Source organism: Salmo salar, chromosome 01 (assembly GCF_965601325.2).
Source record: "Salmo salar chromosome 01, fSalSal1, whole genome shotgun sequence".
Classification (NCBI taxonomy): Eukaryota; Metazoa; Chordata; class Actinopteri; order Salmoniformes; family Salmonidae; genus Salmo; species Salmo salar.
In genome coordinates this window covers 18,238,904-18,258,205 of record NC_138291.1, presented here as the reverse complement: position 1 = coordinate 18,258,205, position 19,302 = coordinate 18,238,904, and the positions used below count along the sequence as shown (strand labels likewise).

At 47.7% G+C, this 19,302-nt stretch overlaps 1 protein-coding gene across 1 annotated transcript in view; it reads right to left on the bottom strand.

Annotated features, from left to right (window-relative positions):
- The window catches only part of LOC106570006 (protein ELYS), a 39,391-nt gene that overhangs the window by 6,313 nt on the left and 13,776 nt on the right, over positions 1–19,302 (bottom strand). The window contains exons 14-32 of the mRNA XM_014141899.3: positions 19,057–19,146; positions 18,650–18,790; positions 9,331–9,435; positions 9,035–9,131; positions 7,792–7,915; positions 7,565–7,621; positions 7,136–7,282; positions 5,930–6,120; positions 5,665–5,809; positions 5,401–5,532; positions 5,044–5,191; positions 4,783–4,933; positions 4,543–4,635; positions 4,178–4,334; positions 3,700–3,918; positions 2,720–3,554; positions 2,097–2,202; positions 1,901–2,010; positions 56–333 (exon numbers count right to left, since the gene is read on the bottom strand). Of these exons, the coding sequence (XP_013997374.1) occupies positions 56–333; positions 1,901–2,010; positions 2,097–2,202; positions 2,720–3,554; positions 3,700–3,918; positions 4,178–4,334; positions 4,543–4,635; positions 4,783–4,933; positions 5,044–5,191; positions 5,401–5,532; positions 5,665–5,809; positions 5,930–6,120; positions 7,136–7,282; positions 7,565–7,621; positions 7,792–7,915; positions 9,035–9,131; positions 9,331–9,435; positions 18,650–18,790; positions 19,057–19,146 (3,326 nt within the window). The remainder of the gene's footprint in view (positions 1–55; positions 334–1,900; positions 2,011–2,096; positions 2,203–2,719; positions 3,555–3,699; positions 3,919–4,177; positions 4,335–4,542; positions 4,636–4,782; positions 4,934–5,043; positions 5,192–5,400; positions 5,533–5,664; positions 5,810–5,929; positions 6,121–7,135; positions 7,283–7,564; positions 7,622–7,791; positions 7,916–9,034; positions 9,132–9,330; positions 9,436–18,649; positions 18,791–19,056; positions 19,147–19,302) is intronic.

The window sequence follows — 19,302 nt, the reverse complement described above, 5'->3', positions numbered from 1 at the left end:
CTACACACTGCTTACGTGACTGAGTTATGAAATCCTAAGACAGTCACTGTTTTACCTTTAGGTCTGCCTCTGTGGTGACCAATGAGAGCACAGCTGCATCCTGCTCCGCTAGGGCAGGCAGGAACTGGGGGTGTGGCTGCAGGGGCGGGAGCTGGTCCAGGAAGAGAGAGGGGGGCGGCAAGGGGGCTCGCTGCCTCCCATTCCCCTGCACCTCCTCGATGACCTCCACCTCGCTGCCCGAGTCCTCCTCAGCAGGACCATCTGACTCCTCTTCATCATCATCCGCCAATACAGAACTAGAGAGTTCCTCACTGTCGTTCAGGCTCACCACAGCTACAGGGAGGGAAGAGCCCCATCAAACACACTCACTAAAGGTAACATTAGCTATGAGTAGCGATCCACCGATATGACATTTTTGCCCGATACCGATATTTTCCTTGCCCAAAAAAACAACAATACTGATAACCGATATTTACATTTTTAGCGGCCTTTTAAGCATTCTACTACAGTTAAATAGTTCACACATACACACAAGGACGCAGCGGTCTAGGGCACTGCATCTCAGTGCAAGAAGCGTCACCACAGTCCCTGGTTCGAATCCAGGCTGTATCACATCCGGCAGGGATTGGGAGTCCCAAAGGGCAGCGCACAATTGGCCCAGCGTCGTCCGGGCCGTCATTGTTAATAAGAATTTGTTCTTACCTGACTTGCCTAGTTAAATAAGTCACACACACACACACACACACACACACACAATTCTACTATTTGTATTCATTTGCATCACTGTCAATTAAATACTTTTATTTTGAAGGCAAACCGCAAACTCCACTATTGTGCCTAATCCTTATTGTGGCTAGCTTCACAACACGGTCAGGTCACTAGCCAGATGAAGCTAGCTGGCTGCATATAAGGTCAGCTTTGGGCAACAGGGTTAAGTAGGTGGTTAGCTATTTATTTTCATGACCTGAAGTTCAATTTCAAAAGGAGAACAAGTGGCAATCTAGCTAATACTTACAAGGATTCCAAAAACATTGCTAAGAATAATGAAAATGACCGCAGTTTCTACTGGTCATTTTTTTCAGGCTGGTTGTATTGGTGCTAGCTAGGTACCAAGCTAAAGCTAGCTACCCCAAATTATGCTTTATTACCAACGCGGTATTGTAAACACATCGTTTGTGGCCGGTGTTTGCTTGTATGCAGACTTTACAGCTTTGACAGTGCTACTGTATATTTTTTGACACGCAAAGACCCAAACGGTGTTCCATGGTATGATTGTCGTGAAGCTAATAGCAGTGACGCTATTACTGTGTAACTCCAGTAGGGCAACATCTGAAAAATAGTGCACTTGGTAGTGTGCACCGGTGCTCGACCAGTCGGCGAAAGCCAACATCACCCACGACAGAAAACGGTTGATTGTCAAGGGCAATGAATTCCATTATCTTGGCTTTAATGGATTTCACCTTTGAGTTGTCTCGCTGAAATGTTCTTACTCTTCAATCCACATAGCAGACATTGTGGGCTAGGTTAGGAATGCTGTATTGCACGTGTAGCGCAGAATTTTTAGTGCCGTTATTACTTCAAGTACCTACGTTATATAGGTATGCATGGTACCTTTGACATCGGTTTTTAACATCGGCGTTAAACTAGACATCGGATGATACAGATGTTGGTATTTTTAGCTAATATTGTCAGATTCCAATATGTTCGCCGATATATCGTGCATCTCTAATTATGAGCATTCCAGACCATTATAACTCTGCTGCCGGCCAATAAAAAACACAAAATCCTTTGTGGTTGTAGCTCGTACAGTGAGCCCGTGTTAGATCTCTGATCGCATGACCTAGAAGTCAATGTATGTGACAAATAAACAGTCATGAGCAAGAGGTGAGAGGTCACTCACATTGGGAGTCGGTGCCCGTGGGGTCTGAGGTGGCTACGGACGCCACAGACTTCTGGGTGGTGAGGGCCAGGGGGACGGCTGTAGGAGTTATCACGTCACACACCGGCTCACTGCCCAGGGGAGAGAGGTTTAATATCAATAAATGGTTGTAAGCACATACACAACCAATGTCATTGGGATGCGTTTCAGGACGTACCTGTTGAAGGATGTCCAGTTGTCAGAAGCCTTGTGTATGCCCGAGCGGGTCAGGGGAGGAGATAGGTTGGTGCCAAACAGATGGCGCTCCACAAACTCATCCAGATCTGAGAGCGAGAGAGAGCGAGAGAGAGCGAGAGCGAGAGCGAGAGCGAGAGAGAGAGAGAGAGAGAGAGAGAGAGAGAGAGAGAGAGAGAGAACTCAACCAGGTCATCGTAGGTTTAAAATCAACTGCATCAACATCAGTCCTGCCTGTGTAAAACTCTTCCAAGCTTAGTATTCAATGCAGTTAGGTTTAGCTCAGTCACTTCATCTCACTGTGGTTGGAGTTACATGCACTGAGCTCACCCTCACAAGCCCTCTGTACATTATCAAAGTCTAAATCACCTCCAACAGTTGTGCCTTTGCACAGTGAGGAAAATCTAAACTGTTCCTCAAAAACATTGACGTTTTTGATTGAACACACATTTTTGGTGTTCACTTTGCCTCAGACTACACAGGTTTGACACCATCTACACAGAGCTGAAACCAAGCAGGACATGAATGTATGCATTTAATTTGTCTACTGGAGCAGCTGTAAGATCCTGGCTGAGTGATGTCCTCACAGGTGGGTGGAACCCTCACCAGTGTGTTCCGTGGCAGCCACAGGTTTCATTGGTTCAGTGGGTTGAGATTCATCCTCTTTGGGAGTCTCCTCCTCCACTACCTCCGCAGTCTCCACCTCAAGCTTATGGTTGGGCAGATCAATAACTTCCTGGTTAAGGTTAGACTCCTCAACCACTTCCGTGTCAGGAGTTGGTTCTACTGCCTGTGTGACCCTTGGTTGGACTACAACTTCCTTTTCAGCCTTAGGCTCTTCTTGTTCAGGGCTGACCTCCATCTCCCCTACTTCGTGGTCCAGCTCCACTTCGCTGTTGACCGCCTCTTCCTTTACTTCCGGGTCCTTGTTCTGCCCTTCCTCCAGTGACAGGAGGAGAGTCAGTTCATTGGCTGCTGCAGGCTGCACTTCCTCCTTTGAGAGTGGGGCTTCCAGTACTGCTTGAGTTTTGAGGTTAACCACCACTTCATCATCTTCCTCCTCCTCATCTGTGACCTCATTGGCTGGCTGTTGAAGCGCCTCCATCTCCAGGTCTTCAGGCAGAGGTGCATCATGGAACTCCAGGGTGGTGTCCGTTGAAAGAACAGAGGCCTGGCTCGTCTCCAAGCCTAGGCTGAGTCGTCCTGGCAACGTGCTAGGCAATGCAGTTACCACGTCGACCTCTTGGACAGAGGAGCCGCTCTCAGACTCTCCCCTCTCTGGTGAGGGCTCGCGGACCGGTGGTGGCAGGAACTTCACATGTGTCACCTTCACCTCTTCTTCCTCATCATACTCAGCAGGGTGTGAGGTCCAGGCCTCAGGTCCAGCCTTGGACAGTGGAGAGCCTCTGGTCAGCAGGCTAATCTCATTCTCGGTTGCGATCTGTAGAGTACAAAACATAGAAATTAATGAAATCATTAACACGGTACACAACGGTAAAGTATCTGAAAAGTTTGTTCATAAGAAAGATTCTCTCAATTCCACTGTTATGTTACTAAATAAGGCCCAGTGGTCTGGGGGGTCTTACCCCGTTGCTCCAGTGGAGGGTGCCTTTCTCTGACTCGGGCGAGGCAGTCTCCTCGATGAAGGTGATGCGGCTCTCCTTGGGGCGCAGTGGGGGGGTGACAGAGCGCCCGGGAGAGGCAGAGGGGGTGGCCACGGGGGTAGGGCGCAGGCTGTTCCTCAGGATGGACTGAGGGGTGAAGGCTGAGAACAAGGGACCGGACGTTGCCAGGGCTCGTGCTCGCTACGGGAAGAAACAACCATGCAGACAGTCAGTGGAGTTTCAAACACACAGTTGACAAACCACTGCAGCAGGCTTAGGTCTCAGACACAGTGGTGTTCAGGACCATGTAACTTCTAGTAGGGGTTAAAGTTCATTCCCAACCAAGCAATAAAACTAGGGGATTTCCAATCATCGTGCCAGTGAGCATCAGTGTCTAGGATGTGGGAGCATGTGTGACAGTGGGGACAGTCGACGTCCTCCCCCTTTGTCTGGGTCTTACCTTGACCACCTGTGGGGTCTGCAGCAGGCTGAGCTCGGGGGCCTTGTTGATGCTTTTGGGGGGGTTCCAGGAGCTGGCTGCCCTGGGGGGTGTCAGCAGGGGTCGTGCCCCCTCTGGAGGGGTGGTCTGAGAGGGGTGAACCACTAGGTCCAGCACCCTGGGGGCAGGGACAAGAGGAGGGGTTAGGAAAGCATGTCAGATTTATTGAAATCATCATGTCAAATCTCTTACACAAAAGACTAGCGGTATGTCATTTATAGCTCATCTCACATACATGTACACGAGAAACATGCACATAACTAGAACTTCCACCCAGTCTGAGTTAGGTGGGAATTTGTCAAGTTGAGGTTCGGTGTGTGTCGTACCTGGACTTCCTCTTGGAGGCCATGGTGATAGGCGTGCCCACGAAGGCCTCGGGCAGATCCCGGGAGGGGAAGAGCACCTCCGCTGCCCTGGGGCTGGGTGGCGTGGAGAGGGGAAGGGAAACAACTCAATTGAACAGATCAAATCCAGGGGTGGAAAACCCATCTTTATCACTTACATCTTAGTCAGATAGGGGTGGGTTGGGGACAGGGCGGTTGGGGACAGGGCGGTTGGGGACTCACCTCTTGAGTGGGGAGGACTGGGGCGTGGGGTTCTTCCCCACCCACACCTCCTCGATCTTCGACAGGACGCTGTTGATGAACGCCGCTCTGGTCAGCACGTTGTCATTGGCCGACCGCTTGGCGATGGTCGACAGCGGCTGTGGTCGCGACACTAAGAAGAACACACTATCGAAGTCAAGGGTTACGCTGAAAACATAAATCTAACCTTGAAGCGTGTACAGAGCAGTGTAATAATAAGCTGGGAGGGATGAGGTCACGTACCCTCTCTGAGGATGGTGGAGGGGTGGTGGTATGGTTTAGCTCTTTCCGTGGCCAGCTTCCTCTGGACCCGAGGAAGAACTTTCCCGTACTGGTCCAGGATAGAGTTCCTGGTTTTGGTTCTCTCCTTCAGCTTGGGATCTCTCTCGTTCTGGAGAACAGATATATGAACGGAATAGAAACATTAACGGCAGAATTCAGCAACACTACACAATGCAACCATCATATCAACACATACACGTTAGGGTGACTTATTTCTAAAACCTGCACAACATTTCTAGTAGCATATGTTCTGTTTATTGGTGAAGTGTATAAATAAACCATGAGTTTACTTAAAAGTGAATGTAAATGTGTACGTACCACCATGTTCATCTTGAGGGTGTGGTTGAGCTGCAGGGCAGGGACGTAGTTAGCCTGCTGCAGGTAGTGCATCATCAGTAGCTCTCTGTTCTGGAGACCCCCTGTACCCTGCAGGAACCTCTCCAAGCACTCCTACACACACACGAACAGATACATCTTCAGGGATGGGATTGTCACAACATGAAAAAACATTTTATTGATGAGCATGCCAGGGTCGTGTTTCGCCCTGGTAGAAAGGAAAGTTGCGGGAACAAGGCATCCTACCTGTTCAGCCAGACCCAGGGGCAGTTTGAGCAGCTCCTTCATGAGGCCAAGCTCCTGACAGGTCTGGTAGAGGAACCTTAACAACTCCTCCGTGTTCAGCCTGTTGGAGTGCTGCCTCAGCATGGCCCAGGCCTCCACCAGACACCTACACGGAGAGGGGTTACACAGACATGTTAACCGTACCAGGAAAAAAAATAAAAATAAGAAAACTCAATGCCGTCACTGTTAGCACGGATGCTAGCAAACACACACTTATAACAGCCACCTGTTGTGTAGCAGCACGGCCAGGCAGAGCTGGGCCTGAGCGGTGGAAGAGAGCGGAGGCTTCATGACGTGGAGGTAGCGCAGGGCGATCCCATGTTTCCCCTGGCACATGAGAGCTTGCAGGATGCGATCGTGCTGCCAGCCCCACAGGGACGGGGAGGTGGTGGGGTGCAGCAGCATCTCCAGGGAGTTCTGGAGGGGGTCAAAGTTCAGGTGTCAACTGGAGGAAACCATTTTATCACTACCATTATCAAATCACATAACAATAACGAAGCTATATACAGGGGGTACCGGGTCAATGTGCAGGGGTACAGGTAAGTCAAGGTAATTTATATACTGACTATGCATAGATAGACAGCGAGTAGCAGCAGTGTAAAAACAAAGTAAATATTCCGGGTGGCCATTTGATTAATTGTTGAGCAGTCTTATGGCTTGGGGGTAGAAGCTTTTATGGAGCCTTTAGGTCTTAGACTTGGCGCTCCGGTACCGCTTGCCATGCGGTAGCAGAGAGAACAGTCTATGACTTGGGTGGCTGGAGTCTGACAATTTTTAGGGTCTTCCTCTGACACCGCCTGGTATAGAGGTCCTGGATGGCAGGAAGCTTGGCCCCAGTGATGTACTGGGCCGTACGCACTACCCTCTGTGGCGCTTTACGGTCAGATGCCGAGCAGTGGGTGAACAGGGAGTACAGGAGGGGACTAAGCACACACCCCTGAGGGGCCCCAGTGTTGAGGATCAGCATGGCAGATGTGTTGAATTGGAGTGGGTCTAGGGTTTCTGGCATGATGGTGTTGATGTAAGCCATGACCAGCCTTTCAAAGCACTTCATGGCTACCGACATGAGTGCTACGGGGTGGTAATCATTTAGGCAGGTTACCTTTGCTTTCTTGGGCACAGGGACTATGGTTGTCTGCTTGAAACATGTAGGTATTACAGACTCGGTCAGGGAGAGGTTGAAAATGTCAGTCAAGACACTTGGCAGTTGGTCTGCGCATGCTTTGAGTACACATCCTGGTAATCTGTCTACCAACGACTCATTATGAAATATAACTCACTGTACACATTAGAAATTCCACATGCAAGGCCCCATCACAAACCAAACACAATCCTTGCTAAATGCTAACTTCCAGATATACAGTATTCCATAATGTGACTTGTTATAACCCTCTATCGTCTGGCCTGTATATGTGCACGTGCGCGCGTCTACCTGGTGGTCGTGGTGGTCCAGCAGCCAGAAGCCCTGCACCAGTTTGACCAGGCCGATGGGGATGGCGAAGGCAGTGGGGAAGGACTCCACAGACCCACCGCTCTTGTTGGGGAAGGAATACATCACATCCAACAACAGGTAGATCACCTGGGGGGGAGGGGTCAAGGCTCACACAGAGAGAGAAGTGTGTACTGTCTCACTATACTCTGTGTGTGTGTGTGTGTGTGTGTGTGTGTGTGTGTGTGTGTGTGTGTGTGTGTGTGTCAGCAGAAGAGTGGGTCTGTATGTGTTAAGTGGATTTCACGAGTCTAGGCACTTGTGTGGGTTAGGAGTGTAAGGACGGGACACGGTATTTCAAGTCTAACCAAATCCCTGATATGAACACATAATAAGATAGTTGCGAGGGAACCCAGTACAGAGCAAGGATACGATGGCGTGCTTAGCAGATTCATCTATGTTCTCCAGGAGGTAAATATCCAGCAGGCCCTGTGGACAGCAGAGAGAAGATCAACACTGGGTGTTGCTTCTGTTATACTATGTCTACATCTAGATGGAATTCCATGGAAATCATTCAGAGTGTGCTCAAGGTAGGAGGTTAGATCCTTGTTTGGCTCTGTGTTTGTGTGCGCGTGAATGCACAGGTACCAAATGCTTACGTGTAGCGTAGGGGGCGGATACTGTCCCGTCCCGCCCTCGTCCCGTTTCCACAGGTCAACCAAGCAATCACCGCATTGGGCGACCAAGCCGTCAATCATCAGGCAGTCTGCACACCACTTCCCCCTGAGAAGAACAGATGGTTCATTCTAAATATTGATGGTGGTTGAGGTGGTCTTACGTGAAATGCATTAGTTTCCCAAAACAACACAAAACAGTCTTTCACAGTAGGGCTCCACAGTAGGAACATGAAGGAAAATGGACACTAATATGAGACACGCATACCAAATATAGGGTGTTTCTCAATATGCATACTACCGCACTGCACGCTCTCATGCTCAGAGCACATTCTCAGAGGACGTTCTCTTGAGTACGTTCTTGTGAGGACAAGAGCGTGGAGAACACATAAAACATTCCCTTTGACAAGCACCGACACTCCTAATGTATTACCTTACACTGAACCTCCCCATTCACTGAACCTTTATCCAGCCAGGACAATGGCAACAATAGACAAAACAAGACATACAAAAAGTAAATGTTTACTTCATAATTATCTGCTAGATATGTGCGAATCGTAATAATCTAGCTTGCCAGATAGTTAAACAGGCAAAAGTGAAAAAAAATGAATGTTATGCCAGGTAGATTAAACACTTGTAGGTAGCTAGCTACCAATTCTTCGTGGCTATCTAGCTAACAGTAGTAGCTAGCCAGTTAGGCCTATTGACTTATTCTGGACTTGCGATCTATGATACGTAGGCAGGCAAATATGCCAAAATGAACACAGCATGTACTTATTAACGTATCAAGACACAATACTGTAGTCAGGCAACATATGAGATGTGAATAGGAAACATTCGAATTTGGAGTGTATTTTCTCTTGCTTCAGCTCAAATAATGGCCGGCATTGATTAAGACATTTTGTATCATTTTTAAATTGGTTGCGTCATATTTCTTTGCATACATTTCCGATGAAGCTTACAAAACGGAGTATGCATTCGATAAGACCCTCCATGCTCCATTTTGACACTTTTACTTGGACTCATACTCCCAACGCTCCCGTGCTCGGAGCACAGTGCTATGCATTTTGAGAAACACCCATACCGTATACAACATTATAAAAAAAAAACAGATCTTTAGAAGAATGACACTGAGGGGACTAAGTTAAACTTTTCCCATCTCTTCTTGTTGATGTGTTTTACATTCAGTCCTGAACCAACTCTTGTGGGTGATATGAACAGCACTCACTTGGAGAGCTGCTGCAGCTCCTCTCTGCGGATGGTGTAGTAGTTCTGGTTCACAGAGTAGCTGTAGAAGGGCCGAGGGATCTGCACAGCGTCGTCATCTGGTTGAGGGGGGAATTAAAACTATTACACATCTATAATAGTGGACATCTCTAGCACTGCATCTGAAATGGCACCCTATTCCCTATGACGTGCACTACTTTTGGTGTACATGATGAAAGTGGTCTATGTTCCAAAAGGTGGCATGGAATATGGACTGAACTCAAATGTTTGAAGTGCTACCACAGTACGTGGTCTTACCGGAGCCCTCGGGCAGGAGTCCAGTCCGACAGAACCAGAGGACCACCTGGGCGTACTGGGAGATAAGGCTGGACACCAGATTCTTATTGATGAGACCCAGCAGACCTGCACAAATAACTGCATTACAACACCCAATTCTGACATACCATGACATGGTATGTAGAGGCACATAAATCAAATTACATTTTATTAGTCACATGCGCCGAATACAACAAGTGTAGACTTCACAGAGAAATGCTTACTTACAAGCCCTTAACTAACATTGCAGTTAAAAAAAATACAGACAAGAATAAGAAATAAAAGTAACAAGTAATTAAAGAGGAGCAGTAAAATAACAATAGAGGCTATATATAGGGGGGGTACCGGTGCAGAGTCAACGTGCGGGGGCACCGGTTCGTTGAGGTAATATGTACATGTGGGCAGAGTTATTAAAGTGACTATGCATAGATTACAGTCTGGGTGACCATTTGATTAGGTGTTCAGGAGTCTTATGGCTTGGGGTTAGAAGTTGTTTAGAAGCCTCTTGGACCTAGACTTGGTGGTCCGGTACTGCTTGCCATGCATTAGCAGAGAGAACAGTCTTTATTTAGTCATTTTATTTCACCTTTATTTAACCAGGTAGGCCAGTTGAGAACAAGTTCTCATTTACAACTGCGACCTGGCCAAGATAAAGCAAAGCAGTGCGACAAAAACAGCAGTTACATTGGATAAACAAACGTACATTCAATAACACAATAGAAAAGTCTATGTACAGTGTGTGCAAAAGTAGTAAGATTAGGGAGGTAAGGCAATAAATAGGCCATAGAAGCGAAATAATTACAATTTAGCTTTAACACTGGAGTGATAGATGTGCAGATGATGTGCAAGTACCGGGGTGCAAAAGAGCAACAACAAAAAATAAAAAAAATAGCAATATGGGCATGAGGTAGTTGAGTGTGCTATTTACAGATTGGCTGTGTACAGTTACAGTGATCAGTAAGCTGCTCTGACAGCTGATGCTTAAAGTTAGAGAGGGAGATAAGTCTCCAGCTTCAGTGATTTTTGCAATTCGTTCCAGTCATTGGCAGCAGAGAACTGGAAGGAAAGGCGGCCAAAAGAGGTGTTGGCTTTGGGGATGACCAGTGAAAAATACCTGCTGGAGCGTGTGCTACGGGTGGGTGTTGCTATGGTGACCAGTGAGCTGAGTTAAGGCAGGGCTTTACTTAGCAAGGACTTATAGATGACCTGGAGCCAGTGGGTTTAGCGACGAATATGTAGTGAGGGCCAGCCGACGGAAGCCTACAGGTCGCAGTGGTGGGCAGTATATGGGGCTTTGGTGACAAAACGGATGGCACTGTGATAGACTACATCCAGTTTGCTGAGTAGAGTGTTGGAGGCTATTTTGTAAACGACATCGCCAAAGTCAAGGATCGATAGGATAGGATAGTCAGTTTTACGAGGGTATGTTAGGCAGCATGACTAAAGGAGGCTTTATTGCAAAATCAGGAAGCTGATTCTAGATATAACTTTGAATTAGAGATGCTTAATGTGAGTCTGGAAGGAGACTTTACAGTCTAACCAGACACCTAGGTATTTGTAGTTGTCCACATATTCTAAGTCAGAAGCGTCCAGAGTAGTGATGCTTGTCGGTCGGGCGGATGCAGGCAGAAATTGGTTGAAGAGCTTGCATTTCGTTTTATTAGCATTTAAAAGCAGTTGGAGGCCACAGAAGAAGTATTGTATGGCATTAAAGCTCGTTTGGAAGTTTGTTAACAGTGTCCAAAGAAGGGTCAGAAGTATACAGAATGGTGTCGTCTGCGTAGAGGTGGATCAGATAATCACCAGCAGCAAGAGCGACATCATTGATGTATACAGAGAAGAGAGTCAGCCTGAGAATTGAACCCTGTGGCACACCCATAGAGACTGCCAGAGGTCCGGACAACAGGCCCTCCGATTTGACACACTGAACTCTGTCAGAGAAGTAGTTGGTGAACCAGGCGAGGCAGTCATTTGAGAATCCAAGGCTATTGAGTCTGCCAATAAGAATGCAGTGATTGACAGAGTCGAAAGCCTTGGCCAGGTCGAGGAAGACGCCTACACAGTATTGTCTCTTATCGATGGCAGTTATGTTGTTTAGGACCTTGAGCGTGGCTGAGGTGCACCCATGACCAGCTCGGAAACCAGATTGCATATTGGAGAAGGTTCGGTGGAATTCGAAATGGTCAGTGATCTGTTTGCTAACTTGGCTTTCAAAGAACTAAGAAAGGCAGGGTAGGATAGATATAGGTCTGTAGCAGTTTGGGTCTAGAGTGTCTCCCCCTTTGAAGAGGGGGACGACTGCGGCAGCTTTCCAATCTTTGAGGATCTCAGACTATACGAAAGAGGTTGAACAGGCTAGCAATAGGGGTTGCAACAATTTCGGCGGATAATTTTAGAAAGAGAGGGTCCAGATTGTCTAGCCCAGCTGATTTGTAGGGATCCAGATTTTGCAGCTCTTTCAGAACATCAGCTGTCTGGATTTGGGTGAAGGAGAAGGGGGGGGGGGCAGCCAGGTGGAAAGCATGGCCAGCCGTAGAAAAATGCTTGTTGAAATTCTCGATTATCGTAGGATTTATCGGTGGTGACAGTTTCCTAGCCTCAGTGCAGTGGGCAGTCAGCTGGGAGGAGGTGCTCTTATTCTCCATGGACTTTACAGTGTTTCAAAACTTTTTGGGATTACTGCTACAGGATGCAAATTTCTGTTTGAAAAAGCTAGCCTTAGCTTTCCTAACTGCCTGTGTATACTGGTTCCTGAATTCCCTGAAAAGTTGCATATCGGGGGGGGGGGCTATTCGATGCTAATGCAGTACGCCACAGGATGTTTTTGTGCTGGTCAAGGGCAGTCAAGTCTGGGGTGAACCAAGGGCTATAACTGTTCTTAGTTCTACATTTTTTTAATGTGGCATGCTTATTTAATAAGGTGAGGAAAGCACTTTAAAGAGCAACCAGGCATCCTCTACTGACGGGATGAGGTCAATATCCTTCCGGGATACTTGGGCCAGGTCGATTAGAAAGGCCTGCTCGCTGAAGTGTTTTAGGGAGCGTTTGACAGTGATGAGGGTGGTTGTTTGACCACGGACCCATTACGGACGCAGGCAATGAGGCAGTGATCGCCGAGATCCTGGTTGAAGACAGCAGAGGTGTATTTAGAGGGTAAGTCTGTCAGGATGATATCTATGAGGGTGCCCATGGTTGCGGATTTGGAGTTGTACCTGGAAGTTCCTTGATTATTTGTGAGATTGAGGGCATCTAGCTTAGATTGTAGGACGGCCGGGGTGTTAAGCATATTCCAGTTTAGGTCACCTTGCAGCACGAGCTCTGAAGATGGATGGGGGGGCAATCAATTCACATATGGTGTCCAGGGCACAGCTGGGGGCTGAGGGTGGTCTATAACAAGCGGCAACGGTCAGAGACTTGTTTCTGGAAAGGTTGATTTTTAAAAGTAGAAGCTCAAACTGTTTGGGCACAGACCTGGATAGCATGACAGAACTCTGCAGGCTAACTCCGCCCCCTTCGGCAGTTCTATCTTGTCGGAAAATTTTGTAGTTGGCGATGGAAATTTCTGATTTTTTTGTGGCCTTCCTAAGCCAGGATTCAGACATTGCTAGGACATCAGAGTTGGCGGAGTGTGCTAAAGCAGTGAATAAAACAAACTTAGGGAGGAGGCTTCTGATGTTAACATGCATGAAACCAAGGCTTTTACGGTTACAAAAATCAACAAATGAGAGCGCCTTGGGAATAGCTGTGGGCTAACCTCTACATCACCAGACGAACAGAGGAGGAGTAGGATAAGAGTACGGCTAAAGGATATAAGAACTGTTCGTCTAGTGCGTTGGGAACAGAGAATAAAAGGAGCAGATTTCTGGGCGTGGTAGAATAGATTCAGGGCATAATGTACAGACAATGGTATGGTAGGATGTGAGTAGAGTGGAGGTAAACCTAGGCATTGAGAGACGATGAGAGCGGTTGCATCTCTGGAGGCACCAGTTAAGCAAGGTGAGGTCTCCGCGTATGTCGAGAGTGGGACAAAAGAGCTAGCAAAGGCATTTAGGGTGGGTCTGGGGGCTCTACAGTGAAATAAAACAATAATAACCAACCTAAACAGCAGTAGACAAGGCATATTGACATTAGGGAGAGGCATGTGTAGCCGAGTGATCATAGGGTCCAATGAGCAGCAATAGGGGAGTCGGGGAGCCGTTCGGTAGTCGCTGCTATGCTAGGCGAGCTGGAGACACGGCGATTCAGAAAGCTAGTAAGGCCGGGGCCAGCAGATGGCTCTTCGGCGACGTCGCAACGGAAGAGCCTGTTGAAACCACCTCGGATAATTATGTTGGCAGACCAGTCGTGATGGATCGGCGGGGCTCCTTGTCAGCAATAAAGGGTCCAGGCCAATTGGCAAAAGAGGTATTGTAGACCAAGAATTAGCTGGTAGACCTCTTCGGCTAGCCGGGTGATGGGCCTAGCTCGAGGCTAACTGGTGCTTGCTTTGGGCCAGAGGTGTTAGCCAGGAGTAGCCACTCAGATTGCAGCTAGTTAGCTGCGATGATCTGGTGTAATGGTCCAGAGCTTGCGGTAGGAATCCAGAGAGGTGGCAGAGAAAAAGCAGTCAGATATGCTCTAAGTTGATATCGCGCTGCGCAGACTGGCAGGTATTGTGTGAAGGACCTCGGCGTTACTCTGGACCCTGATCTCTCTTTTGAAGAACATATCAAGACTGTTTCAAGGACAGCTTTTTCCATTTACGTAACATTGCAGAAATGAGAAATGTTCTGTCCAAAAATGATGCAGAGAAGTTTATCCATGCTTTTGTTACTTCTAGGTTAGACTACCGCAATGCTCTACTTTCCGGCTACCCAGATACAGCACTAAATAAACTTCAGTTAGTGCTAAACACGGCTGCTAGAATCCTGACTAGAACAAAAGAATTTGATCATATTACTCCAATGCTAGCCTCTCTATACTGGCTTCCTGTTAAGGCAAGGGCTGATTTCAAGGTTTTACTGCTAACCTACAGAGCATTACATGGGCTTGCTCCTACCTATCTTTCCGATTTGGTCCTGCTACACATACGCTACGGTCACAAGACGCAGGCCTCCTAACTGTCCCTAGAATTTCTAAGCAAACAGCTGGAGGCAGGGCTTTCTCCTATAGAGCTCCATTTTTATGGAATGGTCTGCCTACCCATGTGAGAAGCAGACGGTTTCAACTTTTAAGTCTTTATTGAAGACTCATCTCTTCAGTAGGTCCTATGATTGAGTGTAGTCTGGCCCAAGAGTATGAAGGTGAATGGAAAGGCACTGGAGCAACGAACCGCCCTTGCTGTCTGCCTGGCCAGTTCCCCTCTCCACTGGGATTCTCTGCCTCTAACCCTATTACAGGGGCTGAGTCACTGGCTTACTGGTGCTCTTCCATGCCGTCCCTAGGAGGGGTGCATCACTTGAGTGGGTTGAGTCACTGACGTGGTCTTCCTGTCTGGTTTGGCGCCCCCCCCCCCCCCGGGTTGTGCCGTGGCGGAGATCTTTGTGGGCTATACTCGGCCTTGTCTCAGGATGGTAAGTTGGTGGTTGAAGATATCCCTTTAGTGGTGTGGGGGATGTGCTTTGGCAAAGTGGGTGGGGTTATATCCTGCCTGTTTGGCCCTGTCCAGATTATCATCGGATGGGGCCACAGTGTCTCCTGACCCCTCCTGTCTCAGCCTCCAGTATTAATGCTGCAGTAGTTTGTGTCGGGGGGCTAGGGTCAGTCTTATATCTGGAGTATTTCTCCTGTCTTATTCGGTGTCCTGTGTGAATTTAAGTATGCTCTCTCTAATTCTCTCGCTCTCTCGGAGGACCTGAGCCCTAGGACCATGCTTCAGGACTACCTGGCATGATGACTCCTTGTTGTCCCCAGTCCATCTGACCGTGCTGCTGCTCCGGTTTCAATTGTTCTGCCTGCGGCCATGGAACCCTGACCTGTTCACTATGATTATTATTTGACCATGCTGGTCATTTATGAATATTTGAACATCTTGGCCATGTTCTGTTATAATCTCCACCCGGCACAGCCAGAAGAGGACTGGCCACCCCTCATAGCCTGGTTCCTCTCTACGTTTCTTCCTAGGTTCTGGTCTTCCTAGGTAGTTTTTCCTTGCCACCATGCTTCTACACCTGCATTGCTTGCTGTTTGGTGTTTTAGGCTGGGTTTCTGTACAACACTTTGATATATCAGCTGATGTAAGAAGGGCTATATAAATACATTTGATATTGACCGAGCTGAAGCTGACTGGTGTCCGAGTTAACGTTGAAGACCGCTAGCAGTGGCTAACTGACCACTAGCTAGTAGCTAGTTAGCTGACTAGCTTCTGATGGGGGTTCCGGTTCTAAAGTCGAAAAATAGCAGATCCGTACCACATTGGGTGAGGCGGGTTGCAGAAGAGTATATTCAGTCCGTAGATGGAAAGTGAGATTAAAATATATACGAAGAAAAAAAAAAAAAACAAGGAAAACTATTTACACAGGTCAGGACAAACCCATGTCCGACTGCTACGCCATCTTCGATCCAAATCCACGACTAGGGTGGCTGGAGTCATTGATAATTTTTAAGGCCTTCCTCTGACACCGCCTGGTATTTATGTCCTGGATGGCAGGAAGCTTGGCCCCAGTGATGTACTAGGTCAGTCACACTACCCTCCGTAGTGCCTTGCAGTCGGCGGCCGAGCAGTTGCAGTGCTGCAAACGGTCAGGATGCTCTCGATAGTGCAGCTGTAGAACTTGGGGGTCTGAGGACCCATGCCAAATCTTTTCAGTCTCCTGATGGGGAATAGGTTTTTTTGTCACCTCTTCATGACTTTTTTGGTGTGCTTGGACCATATTAGTTTGTTGGTGATGTGGACACCAAGGAACTTGAAGCACTCAAACCGCTCCACTGCAGCCCCGTCGATGAGAATGGGGTGTGCGCGGTCCTCTTTTTCCTGCAGTCCAAAATCATCGCCTTTGTCTTGATCACGTTGAGGGAGAGATTGTTGTCCTGGCATCGCACGGCCAGGTCTCTGACCTCCTCCCTATAGGCTGTCTCATCGTTGATCAGGCCTACCATTGTTGTCATTGGCAAACTTAATGGTGTTGGAGTCGTGCCAGGCAGTGCAGTCATGAGTGAAAAGGGAGTACAGGAGGGAGGGGCCCCTGTGTTGAGGATCAGCGTGGCAGGTGTGTTGTTACCTACCCTTACCACCTGGGGGCAACCCAGGATCATGTTGCAGAGGGAGGTGTTTAGTCCCAGGGTCCTTAGCTTATTGATGAGCTATGAGGGCACTGTGGTGGTCTGCTTAAATTTTGCAATTACAGAGTCGGAAAGGGAGAGGTTGAAAATGTCAGTGAAACACTTGCCAGTTGGTCAGTGCATGCTTTGAGTACACGTCCTGGTAATCCATCTGGCCCTGCGGCCTTGTGAATTTTGACCTGTTTTAAGGTCTTACACGCATCGGCTGCAGAGAGAGTGATTACAGTCTTCTGGAACAGCTGGGGCTCTCATGCATGTTTCAGTGTTATTTGCGTTGAAGCAAGCACAGAAGTAGTTCAGCTCGTCTGGTAGGCTTGTGTCACTGGGCAGCTCTCGGCAGTGTTTCCCTTTGTAGTCTGTAATGGTTTGCAAACCCTGCCACATCCGACCAGCATCAGAGCCGGTATAGCAGGATTCGATCTTAGTCGTGTATTGATGCTTTGCCTGTTTGATGGTTCGTCGGAGGGCATAGCGGGATTTCTTATAAGCTTCCGGTTTTGAGTCCTGCTCCTTGAAAGCGGCAGCTCTAGCATTTAGCTCGGTGCGGATGTTGCCTGTATTCCATGGCTTCTGGTTGGGGTATGTAGGTTCGGTCATTGTGGGGAGAACGTCATCGATGCACTTATTGATGAAGCCAATGACTGATGTGGCGTACTCCTCAATGCCATTGGAGGAATCCCAGAACATATTCCAGTCTGTGCTAGCAAAACTGTCCTGTAGCTTAGCATCTGCTTCATCTGACCACTTTTTTTTTTTTTTATTGATCTAGTCACTGGTGCTTCCTGCTTTAATTTTTGCTTGTAAGCAGGAATCAGGAGGATAGAATTATGGTCAGATTTACCAAATGTAGGGCTGAGGGAGGAGCTTGGTATGCGTGTCTGTGTGTGGAGTAAATATGGTGCAGAGTTTATTTTCCTCTGGTTGCACATTTAACATGCTGACAGAAATTTGGTAAAAACGGATTTAAGTTTCCCTGCATTAAAGTCCCCGGCTACTAGGAGCGCCACCTCTGGGTGACCATTTTCTTGTTTGCTTATGGCGGAATACAGCTCATTCAATGCCATCTCAGTTCAAGCCTCTGACTGTGGTGGTATGTAAACAGCTACAAAGAATACAGATGAACATTCTCTCGGTAGGTAGTGTGTTCTACAGCTTATCATGAGAAACTCTACCTCGGGCGAGCAATAGCTCGAGACTTCCTTCGATATCGTGCACCAGCTGTTTACAAAAATACATAGACCACCGCCCCTTTTCTTACCAAACGCCGCTGTTCTATCCTGCCGGTACATCATATAACCAGTATGTTGATAGTGTCGTCGTTCAGCCACGACTCCGTGAAGCATAAGATATTACAGTTTTGAATGTCCCGTTGGTAGTTTAAACTTCCTCGTAAATCATCAATTTTATTCTCCAAAGATGGCACGTTTGCTAGCAGAATGGAAGGAAGTGGGGGGAGGGGTTTATTCGATCACCTACAAATTGTCAGAAGGCAACCTGCCCTCTGGACCCTTTTTCTCTGCCTCCTCTTCACACAAATCACGGGGATCTGTGCCTGTTGCCGAGAAAGCAGTATATCGTTCACGTCGGGCTTGTCAGACTCGCTAAAGGAAAAAAAGGATTCTGCCAGTCCATGGTGAGTAATTGCAGTCCTGATGTCCAGAAGTTATTTTCGGTCATAAGAGATGGTAGCGGCAACATTATGTACAAAATACATTTAAAAATGTTACAAACGCAAACAAACCAAAAAACGAATTGGTTGGGGACACGTAGAACGTCAGCCTTCTTCTCTAGCGACATTTTAGTAAAGGGTGTGTTAATGGCTCTAACCACAGGGAGTGAAAGCCACCAACCAAGACACTTGTGTGAACCCCCTCTCTGCCTCACAAAATATTGATATTTTGTACATTTTCTCTACAGAAGCAAAGTGGCATTCAGGTGCATGAGCACCATAAGCCGCTCTGCTCGGTCAAAGACCAGTGCTTCAACATTGAAATAAATAAGCCTCCTTGCAACAGTGCCCCTTGTCTGAATTAGGATTTACCTCGCTGAGTGAGTTCCTGTGCCTCTCTGAGCAGACAGTGGAAGATGGTGCTGAGGTTCCCCAGTAGCCTCTGGCTGTGCTGCAGCAGCTGAAGGGTCGGGGAGTCCGTGAAGTTAGACGAGCTGTCAAACAGGGGAGCACCTGGGGGGAGACAAAGAATAAGGGCAGATGGAAATCAGAAAACACAGTCCAGATTGCTGGACCTCCTCACTTATAAGAAAATCTATTGCCCTAGGAAAACATATCAAATCCCAAAATGCTTGAAGAAATCACATGACAACACAGCTGCAAGTTGCTACAGTTACCAACCAAATACGCAGCCATGAGTATTCTTTTTAATGTAAACCAGAAGATCAACAAGGTGTTGACAGAGTGTCATGCTGATCACTGTAGTAGGAAACACTCACATATGCCATCCAGCTGCTCCTTGGTGTGTACCACCTTGTCCCAGGCCCACTCCAGAATGTAGCGCAGGTTCACCGCAGAGCCTGGTTGCTCTGTGAAGCCAATACCACCAATTTACATTAGAGAGAAATCCAATCGAGAATACAATCTAGACCCAAACTGGCTGTGTCACCTCGTCTCCTTTCCTCTATCTGCGAGGATGTGAATATCTTCAAGTGATTCACCTGTTGTGTGTGTTCGGATTAGTG